The sequence below is a fragment of the Hibiscus syriacus genome, unplaced genomic scaffold, assembly GCF_006381635.1.
Source record: "Hibiscus syriacus cultivar Baekdansim isolate YM2019G1 unplaced genomic scaffold, ASM638163v2 tig00111402_pilon, whole genome shotgun sequence".
NCBI lineage: Eukaryota > Viridiplantae > Streptophyta > Magnoliopsida > Malvales > Malvaceae > Hibiscus > Hibiscus syriacus.
The window spans coordinates 6,503,605-6,522,059 of record NW_024063082.1 but is presented as its reverse complement, the minus strand read 5'-3'; the positions used below and the strand labels follow the sequence as shown (position 1 = coordinate 6,522,059).

Genomic DNA, 18,455 nt, shown 5'->3' with positions numbered 1-18,455 from the left:
GACAATTTCTTCATTCATTTAATTTCATTTTCTTCAACTTCTCGAGAAAATAAATATATTTTCAATAATTTACAAAAGTGTAATTTATTTATTTTTGAAATATGTATATGTTCTAAAAATTCTTAACTATTTGACAAATGAAAGCTCAAATACCCTTGCAGTTTCTGATGTTCGGAATCAAGCACCTTCAGGATAACAATTATTTCTTAAACTAATGAGATAGCTTAATTGATGCATGGAACATGAATTTTAAAACTTAACACTGTCGTTGGGGGAGACAAATAAGTGGAATGGTGAACCACGTGGAACCCATGCAGTAGACTGAATTTTCAAAATGCTATGTACATTATGCATGCCGCGAGGAAAACAAATAACACTGTTGTTGGTCGTGTGTCACGTCTTCCAAGCAGCGAGGAAGACCCGAAGCTCATGGTAAATCTGCTCCATGTGGCATGGCCATTGGTGAAAAGAGTTACAGAAGAAAATAAACGAGACAACGATAATTAATTGATTTGTTTCACAAGGGATGACCTTGGGTTCTTAAATTTCCATTAGCAGAGTGAGGTTGCGTATTGTACGATTGTTTCTGCAATATTTACTACTCAAACTCAGACCAGACAGACATTTGTACTCTTTTAAGCTCTGTAGATGTTTTTTTACTGTTAATTTTATAATCTGATTTCTGTAACTTATCTGGTATCAACTGAATCTGTCTCAAAGTATCTCTGCTATTGTCACTAAGATATTTTTTCCCCGGACTTGGATCTTTCTTTTCTGTCCATTTCTTACTTAGAAACCAAACCCATTGTTCTATCACTATTATTTTAGTTGCAATAAAAGGAAAAAGATATCCTTACCATACATGGAAGAAACCAAAAATGGTGCTTGGGTTTGAGTTGTAATAAGATTGAAGTTCTTTGTTCAATTGGAAGAACACCCTGTTTGATTTACTTGTTTTCATGTAGCTCCATTGTGCCAAAAGAAGGATCTTGGTGCTTGGATCATGGATTTTAACAGCTTTTGAATAATTCAAGGTGAGGGTTTTTTCTTACATGTTGGATCATTGAGATCTGATTATCTTGTTCATGAACTTTTTGTCAGAAAAAAACTCTGTTTTATTCAATTTCTTGCTTGAAAGATGATACATTGAGCAAATGAAAGTAAAACATTGGTGAGTTGTGATAATTATTTTTTCACATGGACCTTGTTTGATGAATCGATTTTCCCTTTTTGTTTTGGGTTTAAATAGTCGAGTTCTGTTGGTTTATAGATGCGATAATGGAGGTCGAAACGAAACATTCGAGGGGAGGACTTCTTAAATTGTTTGATTGGAATGGTAAATCTCAAAAGAAATTGTTCTCAAACAATGCTGTAATCTCAGGTATATATATATATGTATGTATCTGCTCTTCATCTGTATGTATAATATATTCGTAGTTCATGCACAAACCTGTTTATATTTCGAATTGTAGGAGAATCAAAGAGAGGAAAACCAGTGGAAAATCTACTGAAGTCGCCGCCTTGTAATGTGCGGTTTCAGCCCCTTTTTCCTTTTTCTGTACTGTAATTTGGGTAAGATTTTTAGTTTCGGACTATGTTGTTTACTTTTGTATTCTTTACCAGATGGATGGGGATGGCTACAATGGCGCTTCAAGTAATGCATGCTGTGCTGATTTTAGTTCTGCTTCCTCGGTGACTAGTTGTGAAGGATGTGGTCCATGTGGATCTAGAGCACCTGGACTTGTTGCTAGGCTCATGGGGTTGCACTCATTGCCTACACCGAATGTCTCCGAGCTGTCTTCTACCACAAGTTCGGGGTCTCGCAGCTATCAATGTATGGACCACACCGGCATCTCTAACAAGCTTGATAGTTCGTCTTCAAATCCCATTGATCCAAGGCTTCATAAGGTGCAGAACCGACCAATTGAGCGATTTCAGACTGAAATATTGCCTCCGAAGTCAGCAAAACCAATTCCAATAACTCACCATAAGCTCTCGTCTCCTGTCAAGAGTCCGGGGTTCATCTCAAACAAGAATGCAGCTTATATAATGGAGGCAGCTGCAAAGATTATCGAGGTTGGTCCTCGGACAACTTCCGAACATAAAGTGCCGTTGTTCAGGCCTTCTTCAATCCCTTTGAAAATCCGGGATTTGAAAGAGAAAATTGAAGCTGCACATAAGGTATCCAGACGTCAAAGATCTGACCAGCCTAGTCAGAGCGTAGCAAAGTCTTTGAAAGAACAACATAAGGGCAAGAGCCACAATAAATTGGATTTGGAAAAAGGTAGTTCTAACAGTTTGAGGAACAAGGGGAAACCGATCTCACTTGCAGAAAAAGGAAGGGTTAATGTTAGGAGGAAAGAGGGGCCGTTTTCTAGTGGTAATGGGAGTCCTGCAAATCCAAAGGAAGGGAATGATGCTAAAGGAAAACATTCTTCAAGGAGACAGGCAGATGTGCGAAAGAATGTTGAGAACGGAACTTCTGCGAATAGGACTAACAATGTCCTGAGGCAGAATAATCAGAAGCAGAACTGCATATCTAATAGAGACAATTCGACATCAAAGACTTCGACTCTGGACCAGCAAGGTAGAAAGGCTAGGTCCATAAACGGTGCAGTTGGGTTGAATAGGACTAAGTAAGGTGACAGTCAACTCCGAATCTCAATCCAGGAACATGAGCTCCTCTGCAGCTGGTCCTTCAAAGGAGCTTCTCATGTTTAGACGAAAGAATTTGTCTAGAAAGAAACAGCCTGTAAATGAGGATCTTCTTTCCGGAAAAACAATTTCCAAAAATTCATTGATGAGTGGCGGTGAAAGTTCCATCAAATGTAACGTTACTAGAACTTGTGGGAACTCGAATCAAGATGCAGAGACAACGAAGACAAGCATGGATGTTGTTTCATTTACATTTACATCTCCCATCAAAATATCCATGCCCAATGTACCTTCCACAAGTCATGTTGGGGAAACGAGCTGCTACTTTGATAGTGATCCTTCCAGAGACAATAATCCACTATTCTCAAAAAGCTCGGGTTTTTCTTCTCTCGGACTTAATATAATCGGTGGGGATGCTCTGAGTGTTATTTTGGTGGAAAAACTTGAGAAATTGACATATGGAATTGAGTCATCCAATTGCAATATCATTTTAGAGGAGACCTCATGTAGTCCTGCATCCAGTCAGAAAACTTCAGATATCTCATTGGGTACATTGATCACTACATCAATGGGACATCACGAAAGACTTCAGGTGGATCTAGAGAAAGACATATCACCTAGCTCCGCTGACTTAAATCGCTCTTCAATCGACAGTCCGGAGCTTGTTCGGAGAAGGAAGTGGGAGGTTTGGTTTCTGCTACCATTTACTTATATAATGGCATGTTTTGCTTATAATGGCATGTGTTACTTAAGTTTATCTAATGATGCCAGCTTTCAGAAGAAATTGAAGATCGAAATGCTAGAAGCAGCAGCAGTGAGACTGGCAAAGAATTAGATCTTCAACATCCTAGCCCACTTTCAACTCATGAACTTACTGCCACGAGCGATTGTTTCGCTGATAGTAGAGATAGTACCAGTGGTAAGCTGTACCCGTATTTCCTTGGGATTCAAGTTTCATCCACTTGACCAATTTCATTATATTTTATATTCAGCTAGAAACAATATGAGGTTTGCATAAATGTAACTTGTTGATTAGGTTTGCATAGATGAGTAATATGTAAACTCGGTAATCAAGTTGCTGCATTGACTTTACATTTGCAGGCATGATGCATTTGGCTCCTGATGAAGAAGTGTTAAGTTCGTCTCCTGGAATCGAGTCATCCCAAATTGTGGGAGAAATGGACGGAAAGCTTCCAACTACAACATCAAAATCAACAGATTTTAAAGAGTCGACCAATTCTGAACTTGATTATGTGAAAATGGTGCTAAAAGACTCTGAGCTAAAAAAGTTCATAGAATATGCATTGGGTCAGACTGATAATATCATGACCCTGAATGCTTTTAATCAGCTTGGGCATCAGAACGGAACTGATGGACATGGAGAAGATCACAACAAGGTCGAACTAAAACTTTTACTCGATTGCGTGCGTGAATCCCTGAAGTCACGGTACGACCAAGTTTTTGTCGGAAGCTGCAGAGGGTGGGATAAGTGGGGAGAATTGATCCAAAACAAAGGATGGTTAGCAGAAGAGTTATACAAAGAGGTATTGGGTTGGAGAAACATGGGGAACATATTGGTGGTGGACGACCTTGTAGGCAAGAATATGAACACAAAGCATGAGAGATGGCTTGATTTTGATACGGAAGCGTTTGAAGAGGGTTTAGAGGTTGAGAAAACTATATTAACTTGCTTACTTGATGAATTAGTTTTTGATTTGTTGCTTTAAGGCCATCTTAATCTTAAGATATCCCTTTTCTCCTTGCTGTAATTCACTGTCTAGCTAGCATATACGTCTATATTAACTTCATTCCGTGATTACAATTATTATAAATACTTATTATATTGTTGACAAAAATAATATTTAGATTAAATTGTGGCTAAAACTAATTACATTATTTTTAAAAAAAGTTATAAAATATTATGAGAATATATTTATAACATCAATAAAATATATTACTTTTATATAAACTATTTACATCTATAATGTTGGTGACCATAAGGTCCATAACACAACTTTTTAAACTTTACTGATTGTTGCTCTAGTTTAACCTGTTTTATTTATCAAACACTACCTTGTGGAGGCAATCACGGACCACATTGAGGCCACAAAACTCATGTTTACTTGCAATACTTATCTATGATGAAAGCAAATGAGCCATCATATTATTTGGGAAGCCTGCCATGGCCTGCCCTTCCTTTTTTTAATCTAAAAAAAAGAACATATATATATATATATGTATGTATGTATATGTTCCAGCTGAGCCTTGTGTAAAGAATGATAAACAGCATGAAGGTTTTTTCCTTTTCCTCTTTAAACTTTCCCAAATTTCGCTTCTTATTAGTGTAAAGAATAATTTTTTTTCATATTTCTTGGATCTCAGTTTGCCCATAGATAGGATAGATCCAGCAATTATAATAAGACAAGAATTAGTGTTAATGCAGAGTCCAGAGAGGCTGATCATATGCAGTTCGATGAGAGCAACATAAAGTCGATAAAAAACGAAATTGGAGATGCGGGGTATCGATCCCCGTACCTCTCGTACCATCTGAGCTACATCCCCTTTGTTGAAATTTATCAGAGTTTTTCTTATTGACAACATAAATTCAACTTAATCCTTGTTATTACATTCTTGGCCTGGCATGGTATCATGGCCTCAGGACAAGGTGGACGAGTAATTAAGAGTTGTTCAATATTTCCAAAGTTGGTTCCTGCAGGGCGAGGTGGACCAATAATTATAAGTTGTTTAATATTTGTGTCTGTCACATATCCGAATATATATGAGTACATGGTACGTACGGTCTTCCAAAGATTCACTAAATGCATAGAAAAATTTAGGAAAAAATAAATATACATGCGTTAGACATTCACATCCTAATCTGAATAACATAGCTGCTGGGTAAGAGGGAGATTTGGTGGAAAGAAAATAATAACAAGGATATATGATGTCATTTCTGTTAGTTCACTCTTTCTGGCTTGGGGTTTGTACATTTGAGCAACTTGTATATTCTGCTGACATTCTTGGTTGATTTTTACCGGCTTGATTACTGCTACATGCTGAAGAAGTTTAATCAGGACCATGCAAAGGCTAATTTTCTGACCCTCTCTCGACCACATTATCATGTTAAATTCTTTGACAAGTTTTGCCATTGGCATGATTATCAGACGCCAAACGACTCATTTTGACAAGTTTTTTTCTGACCCTCTCTCGTCCATGCGCAGTTGAATATTTTTGACAAATCAGCTTTTTTGCAGTGATATCTGATGAAGAGAAAATCCAAAGATTGCTAAGAACAGCAGACAAAAATTGCTGAAAATGGAAAAATAGGTAGAAAGGATTAGTGAAGCTGAGGGAGAAGAAATAAGAGAGATAAAGAGGAAAAAAATTGTTGGGGTTAATCTTAGATTCTGAGCTATAGAAAGACCGCAGGAAAAAGTTTCAGAAAAAAGCGAGCACTCTACCATTTGATTTACATCCTCTTTGTAGCTCTACCTACTTAATGTACTGAGAAAGCCACCTGAAACCATCTCCCAAGTTGACAATTTGTATGACATCCCTGCAATGGTGCGATGCTAGAGATGAAGAATAGCAACATACTAGATGCATATTACTACTAAAATTCTCGATTATCTAGTGATTAAAGCGTAGGAGTGTTTTCGTTTTAAAAAGTCACTTTATTTTCTTTTCCAAAATAAATTGTTTCACCCCTTCTATGCTCGTATCATCTAGCCATGCAACAAACTTCTCCTTATTTGACACTTGTAGAAAATCTGTTCTCCATATCATTTATAGAATCAACAAGGATTGTGGGAAAAGATATGTACCTTGGCATAGTAATCTTTCCAAACTCTTCGAGCAATCTGATGGCCTCCCAAATCAAAAGCCTTACACTTAATTTTCCCAATGCTCAATTCCTCGGATGTGGGATGTTGTGTTGGCTGATGCTGAACTAATCTCTGTCGAATCCCATCACCAAATTCCATAAAAAAAATCCAACTTCCAATTACTTATCATTGAAGAAATTATAGAACTCTATTAGAAAAAGGCAACAATATATTAACACAAATCTGACTCCCAGAATCGTAAAGTGGTGCATTGGCGATGTTTCATTTTGAAAAACCGTAAAACAGTGATGATACTGATAATGGGTGAAATGTGAAAAGTAGCTCGTCTTTGAGCATGTGAAGCAGCGTGGTTTTGTCGGCATTATCAATCCCCAGAAACAAGATCTTGGCGTCTTTTTGCCATAAACCAAGGGATGCAATGATCCCTTAGAAATCAGGTATATCAGAGCTACCAATCTCGGGCTGTTTCAGTTTCGGATCTTTACTTCTCACTGTTAATATTAAACTAAGCCTACCTACCATTAACGACTGTTGTAATCTTTTACTCCATTAAAAACTAGATCTTGAATCTTGATCACGAGATGTAATGTGGTAGTGTTTGTCTCGTCTCTTATTTACGAGATTAGTATTTAATTTTTATTTATAAAAATAAGATGTTTTTTATAATTAAATATTTATATCTTAATAAGTGTATAGCAATAACAGTATGAGTTGAGATTAAATTCTAATATATCGTACATTTTAGATACTAAAATTTGAGTTGGTGTTCAAATTACCACATTGAGAAAAGGGGACAAGAAAAAAGATGAGAGAATGAGAGAACAAAGTGATGCGGAATACAGCTATCGGATAGAGCAAAATCAGCACTGATAATTTGAAAAAATAAAAATGAAGATAAAGAAGACACTAATTTTACGTGAAAAACCCCTAAATAATATAGGGTAAAAACTACGGGCAAATATAGAAGAATTTCACTATGAGAAAATATGAATTACAACTTCTCTCGATCTAACAAGGAGAAAACAATGACAATTCTCTCTTGATAAAAAGGAGAAAACAACTCTCAATAAATTCTCTAGTATTGGTAGAAAATTAGAATGATTTGGGATAATTTTGAAGCTAAATGAACTATGATATTTATAGTTGAAGCTTAAGAACTAATCTTATAAATACCCTAAAATTTAGGGACTAAAGTTTGTGATTTTACCATTTAAAAATTCAACAAAATCATGTCCACTTGCACCATTTGCACCGAAAGTAATTGGCAACTTTGGTGCTTTGCCTCATTTTTCAACACAAAGTTATTGTATCCTTCAAAGAAAAATAAGAAAAAACAATACTTAAGGGGATGAAAAAAAGTCTCTATTTTCAATTAAGTTTGAGAAGATGAACTGTTCTTACAATAAATATCACTGTTTCAAGAAGAAGAAAAAAAGAATTAGACCTGATTTTATTAGCTCTAATACATATTCACATTAAAGGTGTGTTGTTTGTTAGCATGAACTTTTTTTCCGGCTAGGCGGATACAACAGATTTCAATTTGATCTAATATGGTATTATTTTTTATTTTAAAATATTTTGATTCGAATCGATTTTTTTAATTGTGGATCGAGTTGAGTCAAAGTTGAGTTTAGAATGAAAAAACTCAACCCGTTCCAATTCGAAATAATATTATATTAATCTTTTATATATTTATGAATAATTATAATAATACTCATCCTAAAAAAATTAATTAAAACCCTAAAAACATAATTATTTTGTACAAGCACAATGGAATTTTTTAATTCCAAAGGGGAGTTAAAAAAACATTAAAAAGCATAGTTATACTGTTATAAAAATAAAAGTTAAATAAATAAAAGTGGATGGTTTTTAACCCTAGGTAGTGGTCCGACTAATAATCCAATTAAAAATTTTGTGATATTGCATCCACAATTGATTATAATAAAACTTGTTTAGTGAATTGTAATATTTCTTATTTTGACTTCTTTACGTAAATGATTTTCCTTATAAAAACTAGCACTTCGAAATATTGTTGGACGACTGATTTACGGGTTTTAACTCAAAATTATTCAAATTGATATGAGATGGGCTCATCCCTAGCAGATGAGCTTGAATTGTTCAAACTGAATACATCTGACTGTAAATAAAACTAAAAAAAGACTGGCAAAAGTTAAAAACCAGGCAGCAATCAGTCGCAACTCATTCCAATGCAGCCTTTAATTCCATCTTCCCTACGCCCTAAAGCTACAAATACTAAAAGACGGGAACTTCTTTATGAGCACTTTCATGGCGCTTTTTCTATTGCGAAATTGAGGCCAAGGTACTGCACTGATATTCGTCTTAAAGCTCATCCTGCATGCAAAGGGACAATCACTTGATCAATTTAGGCACATATAAATTATGAATATTGATTACTAAAGACACAAAGGAAAATAACTACTTACACGTGCATCCTTCTCTTTCTCACTACTGTCGTTGCTTGTGTCTGATTTGCTTTCGGAATCAGACTCACTTCCATCACCACCGTCACTTTCATCGTCGTTGTCTTCGGCCTGGACAATCCGATAACACAATGAAAACAATAAAGAGCAAACAAAGCAATTATATCTTTAAGACGGCATGTTATAAGCTTACATCCGAAACTACAGTGCCGTCCTTTTTCTCTTCCTCCTCAAATGCAGCCTTCTCGGCCTGCAAAAGCCAACCAAATCAACCAAAAGAGGAATTTAAAAGTCAAAATGAACACTTCGAAATACATAGATGAACATACATCCTTGTGCTTGCCCCATGTTTCTTCAGCTAGCTTTTTAGCATACTCTACATCGTCAGCAAGTAAGATATTGTCAAAGAGTGTTCCAGATTTCACCTGACAAAACAAACATTTATCTTGTTATGGTCTAAAAGGGCATGGGATGATAATAGGATGTTAATAGAGAAAAAAAAAAGTGGCAAAAGAGTACCTGCCACAGTTCGATGCCAACATACTTCAAGTTGGGATAAACATAAAGATCGGGATCGTCCTTGAAATCTGTGGACCATATAAAAACACAGTAATAAAACACTTAAAGGTTTTGTTGTTAATAAGAAGAAGAAATCACACACTACAAAAGAAATAGAAATGAACCTGGGTTATCGATCTTTGGTGCCTTCCACTTGCCCTGGTAGTTGGGGTTCTTGATTTTCTGCAGAAAGAGAAAGAATTGTAGCGGAGTCATATTAAATGCTGCAAATTGGACAAGGATCTCACAAACCTTTGGCTTCCACGGACCCTTGTACTCTGGGTTGGGAATCGTTGGGGGTGTCCATTCACCATCTTCTTCATCATCCCAATCTTCAGGCTGGTGTAAATAATTTTAACCATTAACCCTCATTACAATCAAGACATAACATTTTATAATAGAGGCATTTAAGAAGAATTATATCACTACCTTCTTAGCATCAGGATCAGCAATCTCTTTTGGAATGTCATCATAGCCCTATGGTCAATCAAACACTAGAGATTAGCTTGCCTATATATGTAGTATAAGAAAACCAGAGAAAGGGTTAAAATGAGAAGGTTTTTACATCTGGTTTCTTGTCTTCAGGATCAGGGATTTGTTGCCTGTCATCCCAATCTTCAGGCTGCCATCATGCAAGGTACTTAGTTGTATCCAATATTCATACAACAAAAACAAAAAACAAAAAATACATTATTTGTGACTAATTACCTTCTTGGCATTGGGATCCTTGATTCTCTTCGGTGGGAGAAGTTCCCACTCCGTGTAGAAGCTACCTTTTCGTTTCTCAACATTATCAATAAGAATGCTAAAGGTAGCGTCTGGACGGAGGATAAATGTGTAAACATGAGTGAGTTGATCAGTCTCACACGGAACTTCCTTTTTGATCAAGTGGTTTGTCCCGTTGTAGTGAAGAATAGCATGTGTTCTCTTGATGCTTCCACATACATCAGGCCCAAACATAATGCTACACCCAACCAACATAACAAAAAATAAAAAAAAATCTATAATAACATACTTTAGAGATCACAGGGTAAGAAAATAAGACCTGTATGGGGTTTCACCACCGAATTGCTTCTGGTCAATGTCAACACTAATCAGTTTCATATAGCCACCACCACAATCAATCTTCTGCTCATGCTTGACAGAAAATTGGAATACTAGAGTCTTGCCCTTGTTGTTAACTGCAGGGAACTTAGCCGAAATAGCGTAGAACCTGTGGTCTTCACTTGTTTGTATACCTGTACAAAATATGAAGCCATTAGTAAAGCATGAAACAGAGGAGTTAAAAGCTACCTTCATCAATTCCGAGCTACAAGTATTCTAGAAGGTTACCTTTGTCATTAGGATCGCCATTCCATTTTCCAGCAGTGTAATTCCATTCCCCGGCCAAGTTCTCATCTTTCTTCCAGTCAGATTTTACCCATCGACTTTCCCATCCATCTTCAATTTCACAACAATAGCAAAATCACCCCCAAAAAAAGAGAAAAAAAGTAAAAATCCCGCTGTTTGAAAACAGTGAACCGTACGATAAAATTAGAAGCAGCTTCTATTTCAATTGTTAATAGGAAGCAGAATCTCAGGAATGAAACCAGGCATAGAACGCTTAAACTAAATTATTGCTAAGAACTACTGTTTTCATTCCCTTACCCCTTATCAAATCAAAAAATTAATTAATTAACACATAATAATAATATTAATAATCGTTCTATTCTATTATTCTCTCCAGTTACAGATCAATCGAAACATTACACTAATTCACTGTCATTTCTTAAAAGAATTCAAATACATTTCTAATAATATATATATTAGAACCTTATATGAAAACAGATTATGCACAGAACAACAGAAACACAATACGTCAATCCGCAGCCATTTCTTAATGGAATCATATACATTTCTAATAATTATATTTTAAAAATTAGAAACCGATATGAAAACAGATTATGTGCAGATCAATCGAAACACAGGAACCTAATTCACTGCCGATTCACAAAGAATTCAAATATTTAAAAATACAACTTTATATGAAAACAAATTACTTGCAGATCTATTCGAACTTATTACATTCTTTTTACGTAAGTAAGCATCGAGTGAAGAAACCATCGAAAACAACTAGATAGCCTACTTAGCATGTAAAATTAACCGATCCGTTCATGTTAGATCAAAATGAAATCGTAAAACTCTTAAGAAAAACAGATTCAAAGGACAAAAACAAGCCGATCTAAAAAATACGAATTTACGATACAATGCATGTAGATTTCGTAATAGAAAGTGGAGGAAAATGCGTAAGAAAGAGATTATACCATCGAAGCGTTCTTCGAAGAACACTTCAGCAGAGGCAATGACGAAGAAAGAGACGATGATCAGAAAGATAAAATTAGGGATTCGTTTGTGAATTGCCATAGCTGAATTCCACGAAGCGAGAAAGTAGAAGTGCCTACTGATAGTGTGATGGGGTGTAGGTAACCCTTTATAATATACTCGTTCTGAAAATTTCCACGGGTTTTTCACGGCTCATCTAAAATGATGTAACGTTTATTCTTGGTTAATATGACGTGGACTGAAGTTAATGTACGCAGCCAATCGTTTGATGACATGTCATTCACAAGTGTCATTATGTTGACGAGGCCAAAACTTATTGGCATTGAATTTAGCGTGAAGCGTAGAAGGATTTTGCCCTGTTCTGTTTTTTTGGTAATTGTGTAAAACGTGGCAGGCAGGCAGTGGTCCATAGAGACCTCCACCTAGACGTTAGTTTTTTAACTCTGAAGCCGTGGAAGCAGATTATTATTTAAGTCTCTTAATTAATAATTAAAGACCAGCCTTTTATTAGCCGTTGGATTTCAACATTATCATCTCCTAACAACCATTCCTACTATTTCTGTGAATTGGACAAATAGAATTGATTTTGGATTAGATTTTCTTGTTAGTTTTGAGTATAGCTGTTAGGTTGTTTTAGATTGAGTCATTCATGTTTGATACTTGGGTTTTTTTTTTATGCAGATTTATTATTGACTTCAATAGTTTATGGTTTAAGTTATTTCATATTATTTATTAGGATATATTGAAGAATTTTTTGAATCAATACAGTTTGAGGGGACTATTTAAAATTCTTTAAAAAATATGGATATTTAAATTAATTTTTAATTTTTTAAAGATTTAAATAAACAAATTAAAAAAAGGAAGTTTAATTATTTTTTAAGGGTAAATTCACAAATGGTCTCCGACTATAGGATATTATATTTTGTCGAGTCTTTCGACTATTAAAAGTTATAAAATGGACCCTGACTATAGGGAGTTGTTTTGTTGAGTTCTTCGACTATTAAAAGTTATAAAATGGTCACCCGACTATTTATTATGTTCCAAACTCATCCTTTCATGTTAAAGAATTAATGGTCGTATGAGGTGGACGTTAACATGTTGATTGAGATATGATAGTTGTTTAATATTATGAGATCATATTTTATCATATTTCAGTCAACAAGTTAAGGTCCAGCTCAGACTGCCGTCAAATTTTTAACAAAAATGACAAGTTTAGAATATAATGAATAGTCAGATGACCGTTTTATAACTTTTAATAGTCGATGGACTCAACAGAACAACTTCCTATAGTCAGGAGATCATTTTGTAACTTTTAATAATCAAAGTACGCAACAAAGCCAATATCTTATGGACGAAGGACTATTTGTGTTTACCTTTTTTAAACATCTTTTTGAAAAAATTGAGGAACTTTTCGTATCAATTTTACCTTTAATATTAAAAAATAAAAAAAATCATTAATTAAGCAATACAAAATTTTAATTATTTAAGTTTATAAATTTTTATAATTGTCATGTCAGTAATTAAGAATGATAACGGGTTGAGTTGAGTTTTTTTGTCAATCCGATCTGATTCAATAAATACACTTATTCAATATGAATTTGATTCGACACGAGAAGTATATCCCTCTAATTGACCCAATCTGAGAAGTATATCTCCCCACTTGACCCGATCCGACCCGAGAAGCATATTTCTTCAACTGGAATTCGACTCGATCCAGATTAAATATAAATAATTATCTTTATTCTATAAAAAGGGACCTAATTGAAAAAAAAAAACTATAGAGAGATGAGTATTATAACAATTATATTCTTAAATGTATAGAAAAAAAATTCTCGGGTCAGATCAAAGATTTTTCACAGTAAATCCAAACTCAACCCGACCTCACTCTTTAAAAATTTCAACCTCACTTGAACTCAAATTTTTTTAAAAAAAGAAAATTTCAACCTTATCAGATCAAATTGGGTCAAAATCTATCATGTTCGAGTTAAATTATCATCATGTCAATAATTAACAATAACATTAAATAGAATCTAAAGGAAATATCAAGATTTTCAAATAAAAAAGTAATATTGACTCAATTTTATAAAAATAAAAGTAAATTTTAAAATAGTGCATTATCTTTAATATATTTAAACCTTGCTAGACATTATTTTGTTAGTATACTGAGTATTTTAGCGGTATAAATGTTGGGTTATTGCCCTTTAATTATGAGTCGATAAACAAAAATCCATAATCATTAGATAAAGCGAAGTTTGATAAAGTCTCTTCTTGTCAATGGAATTCATGGAGTAGTTGTTTTTAAAGATACAACAAATTTTGATGAAAAAAGAAAAGATATGGTACCCAAAAATACTAAACGGATTTAAATTTATTTATTGATATTAAAAATGATTTTTCCTTTAGAGCACTTTGAAAAGCAAGCCGCCATGTGCGGCAAAGAATGGAGCAAACACCAATGACTCAACCGCCATGAGCTTAATGAGGATGTTGAGTGATGGTCCAGAAGTGTCCTTGAGTGGATCTCCTATTGTATCACCTATCACTGCAGCTTTGTGACAATCCGAACCCTTTGGACCCAGTGACTTCGCATGCTCGCTACCACCTGCCTCAATATATTTCTTGGCGTTATCCCATGCTCCTCCTGTGTTGGAAGCTGAGATGGCAACTTGGACGCCCGATACCAGTGAGCCGGCTAGGACACCGGCCAGAGTTTCGACTCCGAAGAAGGTTCCAACGATAAGCGGAGTAAGCATAACAAGTGCACCGGGTGGTATCATTTCCCTCAGTGAGGCATCGGTTGAGATCTTGACACAGTTTGCGTAGTCTGGTTTAGCCGTGCCTTCCATTAGTCCCGGAATCGAATTGAATTGCCGACGAACTTCTTCGACCATTTTGAGAGCCGCACTCCCGACGCTCTTCATTGTCATGGCTGAAAACCAGTAGGGTAGCATGGCTCCAACTATTAGGCCAATGAAGACCTTTGGTGTCAATACGTCGACTGACTCAATGCCTGCTCGGCTAACGTAGGCGCCAAATAGAGCGAGAGATACAAGTGCAGCGGAACCAATCGCAAATCCCTGAAATGCAATGAGAGAAACATGTCTGGAATTCTTAAGTACGAACAATGAATTTGAAGAGAACAAAAAAAGATCATGGAATGAACATAATATGCTTACCTTGCCGATAGCGGCAGTGGTGTTTCCCGCAGCGTCTAAAGCATCGGTCCTTTCGCGTATCGAGTGGCTCATGCCAGCCATTTCAGCAATACCACCAGCATTGTCACTTATGGGACCATAAGCATCAATGGCAAGACCAGTAGCTATAGTACTGAGCATTCCCAAAGCGGCCATGGCGATTCCGTACATCGCAGCCAGTCTAAAGCTCACGTAAATAGAAGTGGCAATGGCAAATATGGGAATGATGACAGATTTGTACCCCAGAGCCAACCCGAAAATCACATTCGTTGCAGCACCTGTCCGGCAAGAATCCGCCACATCCTGCACCGGACTGCAGGTATTTGAAGAGGATGGTAAGCATCATCGATAGCAAATGACTACTCCAATTAAGTAATCTTACGGTCCTTACCTGTAAGCATTGCTAGTATAGTATTCTGTAATGTATCCAATAACAAGTCCAGCCCACAAGCCAATAGCAACACAGAAGAAAAGGTGCCTGAATTACACATAAATTGATAAGACTTAAAGAAAAGACGGTCGGAAGTCGGAACCTTCAAATGAAGAGACAACAGTTTACAGGTTGCATACCAGTTCTTCACCAGCTTTTCAGTTCCGAAATCGAAGAGAGTGAATTCCGACGGCAATGCCAAGAAGCTGACGATGGCAATCCCAGCAGTCATCAGGACAGTGGAGATAAGGAGTTGCCGTTTCAAAGATGGTTCAATTTCACTTACTTTCTTAATCTCAAACATATCAGTTGCAAAGATTGTAGTTATCAAGCAAACCACAATTCCCATTGAACTAATGATCAAGGGGTAAGACATTGAAGTAAAGTCATGATTGATACCAAAGGATGATATTGATGCAACAAAAAGGGCTGCACATGTTGATTCAGCATAAGATCCGAACAGATCGGAACCCATCCCAGCAATATCTCCGACATTATCGCCCACATTATCGGCAATAACCTGTATAAGTGCCACACTATCTAACAATTTGCGGGACTAAAGCATTTGTCCAAAGCTAGCCAATATGGAGATATGTAAAAGCTAAACAACAAACACAACTTATACTAGGCTAATAGGTTCAGCAAAGTGAAAAAAAAGGAACTGTAGGAACTTACAGCAGGATTTCGCGGATCGTCTTCAGGGATATTTCTCTCGACTTTACCGACAAGATCAGCACCGACATCGGCTGCTTTTGTATATATTCCTCCCCCAACTCTTCCAAAGAGGGCCATAGAAGAACCGCCAAGACCATAACCAGTAATAGATTCAAAAAGTCCCTCCCAGTCATCACCATAGTACAGTTTAAACAAATTGATGGATATATAAAGAACCAAAAGGCCATTGGCAGCAAGGAGGAAACCCATGACCGCTCCCGAACGAAAAGCTATTATAAATGCCTTCCCAACACCTCTCCTTGCCTCTAGAGTGGTCCTAGCATTGGCATAAGTTGCAATCTTCATCCCTAGAAAACCCGAGAGAACCGAAGTAAGAGCCCCGAGCAAGAAAGCGATCGTGCTAAAGGCGGCATTCGCCAAGGCCGGTTTGCAAGTATTTCCTTGGTTATATGTGCATGGTTCACTTTCAGTGCTGAATCCCTTAACCGAACCAAGGAAGAGGAAGATGATGACAGCAAATACGCCCATGAAGATGCCGAGGTACTTGTACTCGGTATAAAGGAAAGAAGTTGCACCTGGGAACATGATACAGACGGGTAAGAACTCAGCCATAAACAGATCAAGTTAATCTATTGAATGTGAGATGATAGAGAAGAAACAGAGCTTACCAACAGAAATGGCATGTTGAATCTCAGCACACTTGATCGAAACCTCAAGATTGTCAACGCCCTCTTCTTCTTCATCAGCTTCAATCAGCTTTGCTTTATATCCATTGCTCTGATCGTATGATGAGACCTTCACCTTGGAGACCAAAAACCATTGAAGCAAAGCAAAACCAATGCCTACCAAGGCAGCTATGGGTATCAAAAACTGGGTAAGATTCTCACTCAAGGCACCCATTTCCACAAACTCTCAATCTTCGAGGAGGAGAGACAATAAGATCAAAATGGTAATATTTACTTGATCCTATATTATTAAGATTCAACTATTTTTAAAATTATGAGATTATTAAATCATGGATCAATGGCATTTTCTTTGATTATTACTTGAAAGACAAGAAATAATGTTTTATTATATATATTTTTCTTGACTTTGATGCGTACGTCAGAACAAGGACTTGGATTGAAACAGGCAGTTAAGGGGAATTGAATGGATGAGATTTGATGGATTCAACCTGACAATAAAACAGAGCCTGGAGAAAGTATTATTTACCTATGATACTCAATTTAATTGTATCACATACAAGAACACACAGAACGAACAAAATTTTAAAATTTTAGGAGATAACAAAATTTTAAAATTTTAGGAGATAATAATTTATTAAAGAGACGAAAACATATTATCAACAAAAATGTAAACAAATATCTAAATATATGATTATTTAAATTTTTTGAAAGGGATGACTATTCCCAACCAATTCCTCGATCCATACCTACATATGTTCAGTTCCTTTCCTATATTTCTTTCATATATATCCAGGTTATATTGTCGTAACTATTTTGGAATTACTAAAGATAAACACAATTATTTAAGAACATGAAAAATCAAGCAGGCAATGTGCCAAATTGCCAATATCATTGCATTTTGAGTATTTATCAATTAATTGCAATATTCATGTACCGAAATTTTTAAATCTCAAGATAGTTTATACAAGAAGAAAAAAATATTTTCTCTACTGTTGAAAAATCGGGTAAAGAAAACGGAAAGAACACAATAATTTTAACGAGGTTCAGCAATGTGCTTACGTCCTCGGTGCCCTTGGCGGTGCTAGAATTTTTATTCAATGTTTCATAGGTTTTTGTTACATCTCTTTTTATAATAAATAAACACTGGTACATATTTACAAAATAATCCTATATCGGTAAATTTATGAGACATACCTAACATCCACGAATTTGTATAATTAAAGTGTGATTTGAATTTTATTTTGATTTAATTCGTAAAATCCAGTATAATTCATTTAATAAAACAAATACATTGGCAAAAAGGAAACAAGTCATATGTGGGCTTTGACTAGTGATAGCAATGGGTCAGATTTTCGATCAATCTAACTCGAGAAACATACTCTTTATAATGGAGTTATTGTTGAGGAATTCGGGTTAATTTCCACCAATAATAACAAATTCACCTTGAAAACTATTATCTAGGTGACTAGTGTGAAAACGATTGTACTAAAAATCACCCCAATGTAGATTCCCAGGAAAGAGTGGAGGGGTCACAATGGTCCCTCTTAAAACCCACTCTCATTAGACAGAACTACTAAGACAAGTAATTTTAATAGAACAATAATTAACAACAACTATACCCGACAATATCTATTAAATAGACATAAAAG

General features: G+C 35.8%; 4 protein-coding genes across 5 annotated transcripts; 2 read left to right on the top strand and 2 right to left on the bottom strand.

Annotated features, from left to right (window-relative positions):
* Window positions 1-1,278: 1,278 nt before the first annotated feature.
* Window positions 1,279-2,640, top strand: LOC120161479. Its single transcript, XM_039171712.1, has 3 exons — window positions 1,279-1,381; window positions 1,473-1,528; window positions 1,624-2,640. Exons 1-3 carry the CDS (start codon window positions 1,279-1,281, stop codon window positions 2,638-2,640), a joined length of 1,176 nt encoding a protein of 391 aa, XP_039027643.1.
* Window positions 2,641-2,854: 214 nt separating this feature from the next.
* Window positions 2,855-4,420, top strand: LOC120161660. 2 transcript variants are annotated; one of them, XM_039171879.1, is made up of 3 exons: window positions 2,855-3,340; window positions 3,427-3,538; window positions 3,757-4,420. In XM_039171879.1, exons 1-3 carry the CDS (start codon window positions 2,888-2,890, stop codon window positions 4,380-4,382), a joined length of 1,191 nt encoding a protein of 396 aa, XP_039027810.1. In that variant the 5' UTR covers window positions 2,855-2,887; the 3' UTR covers window positions 4,383-4,420. The 2 variants fall into 2 exon arrangements, with proteins under 2 accessions (XP_039027810.1, XP_039027809.1); XM_039171878.1 differs by having other exon boundaries at window positions 3,427-3,574; window positions 3,757-4,416.
* Window positions 4,421-8,703: 4,283 nt separating this feature from the next.
* On the bottom strand, window positions 8,704-11,955 carry LOC120161864 (calreticulin-like). The gene is made up of 13 exons (XM_039172074.1): window positions 11,803-11,955; window positions 10,832-10,939; window positions 10,545-10,737; window positions 10,208-10,463; window positions 10,065-10,121; window positions 9,929-9,976; window positions 9,752-9,838; window positions 9,625-9,682; window positions 9,461-9,528; window positions 9,271-9,366; window positions 9,135-9,191; window positions 8,945-9,052; window positions 8,704-8,852 (listed from the first exon to the last, which is right to left on the bottom strand). Exons 1-13 carry the CDS (start codon window positions 11,900-11,902, stop codon window positions 8,841-8,843), a joined length of 1,248 nt encoding a protein of 415 aa, XP_039028005.1. The 5' UTR covers window positions 11,903-11,955; the 3' UTR covers window positions 8,704-8,840.
* A 2,263-nt stretch (window positions 11,956-14,218) lies between these two features.
* Window positions 14,219-17,075, bottom strand: LOC120161705 (pyrophosphate-energized vacuolar membrane proton pump 1-like). Its single transcript, XM_039171917.1, has 6 exons — window positions 16,789-17,075; window positions 16,121-16,695; window positions 15,586-15,965; window positions 15,407-15,493; window positions 14,998-15,328; window positions 14,219-14,898 (listed from the first exon to the last, which is right to left on the bottom strand). The coding sequence occupies exons 1-6, from the start codon at window positions 17,018-17,020 to the stop codon at window positions 14,221-14,223; spliced, it is 2,283 nt and encodes a 760-aa protein (XP_039027848.1). The 5' UTR covers window positions 17,021-17,075; the 3' UTR covers window positions 14,219-14,220.
* Window positions 17,076-18,455: the final 1,380 nt, after the last annotated feature.

What these genes read in the sequence shown, in the direction of transcription:
- LOC120161479 (XM_039171712.1), top strand. Translation starts at nt 1,279, where the DNA reads ATGGAGGTCGAAACGAAACATTCGAGGGGAGGACTTCTTAAATTGTTT. An exon ending in AAACAATGCTGTAATCTCAG is followed by an intron (nt 1,382 to 1,472) that starts GTATATATATAT and finishes TTCGAATTGTAG; the next exon opens with GAGAATCAAAGAGAGGAAAA. An exon ending in TGAAGTCGCCGCCTTGTAAT is followed by an intron (nt 1,529 to 1,623) that starts GTGCGGTTTCAG and finishes ATTCTTTACCAG; the next exon opens with ATGGATGGGGATGGCTACAA.
- LOC120161660 (XM_039171878.1), top strand. Translation starts at nt 2,888, where the DNA reads ATGGATGTTGTTTCATTTACATTTACATCTCCCATCAAAATATCCATG. An exon ending in TTCGGAGAAGGAAGTGGGAG is followed by an intron (nt 3,341 to 3,426) that starts GTTTGGTTTCTG and finishes TAATGATGCCAG; the next exon opens with CTTTCAGAAGAAATTGAAGA. An exon ending in TAGTAGAGATAGTACCAGTG is followed by an intron (nt 3,575 to 3,756) that starts GTAAGCTGTACC and finishes TTACATTTGCAG; the next exon opens with GCATGATGCATTTGGCTCCT.
- LOC120161864 (XM_039172074.1), bottom strand. Translation starts at nt 11,902, where the DNA reads ATGGCAATTCACAAACGAATCCCTAATTTTATCTTTCTGATCATCGTC. An exon ending in CTTCGAAGAACGCTTCGATG is followed by an intron (nt 10,940 to 11,802) that starts GTATAATCTCTT and finishes GTGAAATTGAAG; the next exon opens with ATGGATGGGAAAGTCGATGG. An exon ending in AGGATCCCAATGCCAAGAAG is followed by an intron (nt 10,122 to 10,207) that starts GTAATTAGTCAC and finishes GCATGATGGCAG; the next exon opens with CCTGAAGATTGGGATGACAG.
- LOC120161705 (XM_039171917.1), bottom strand. Translation starts at nt 17,020, where the DNA reads ATGGGTGCCTTGAGTGAGAATCTTACCCAGTTTTTGATACCCATAGCT. An exon ending in GAAAAGCTGGTGAAGAACTG is followed by an intron (nt 15,494 to 15,585) that starts GTATGCAACCTG and finishes TGTGTAATTCAG; the next exon opens with GCACCTTTTCTTCTGTGTTG. An exon ending in CCACTGCCGCTATCGGCAAG is followed by an intron (nt 14,899 to 14,997) that starts GTAAGCATATTA and finishes ATTGCATTTCAG; the next exon opens with GGATTTGCGATTGGTTCCGC.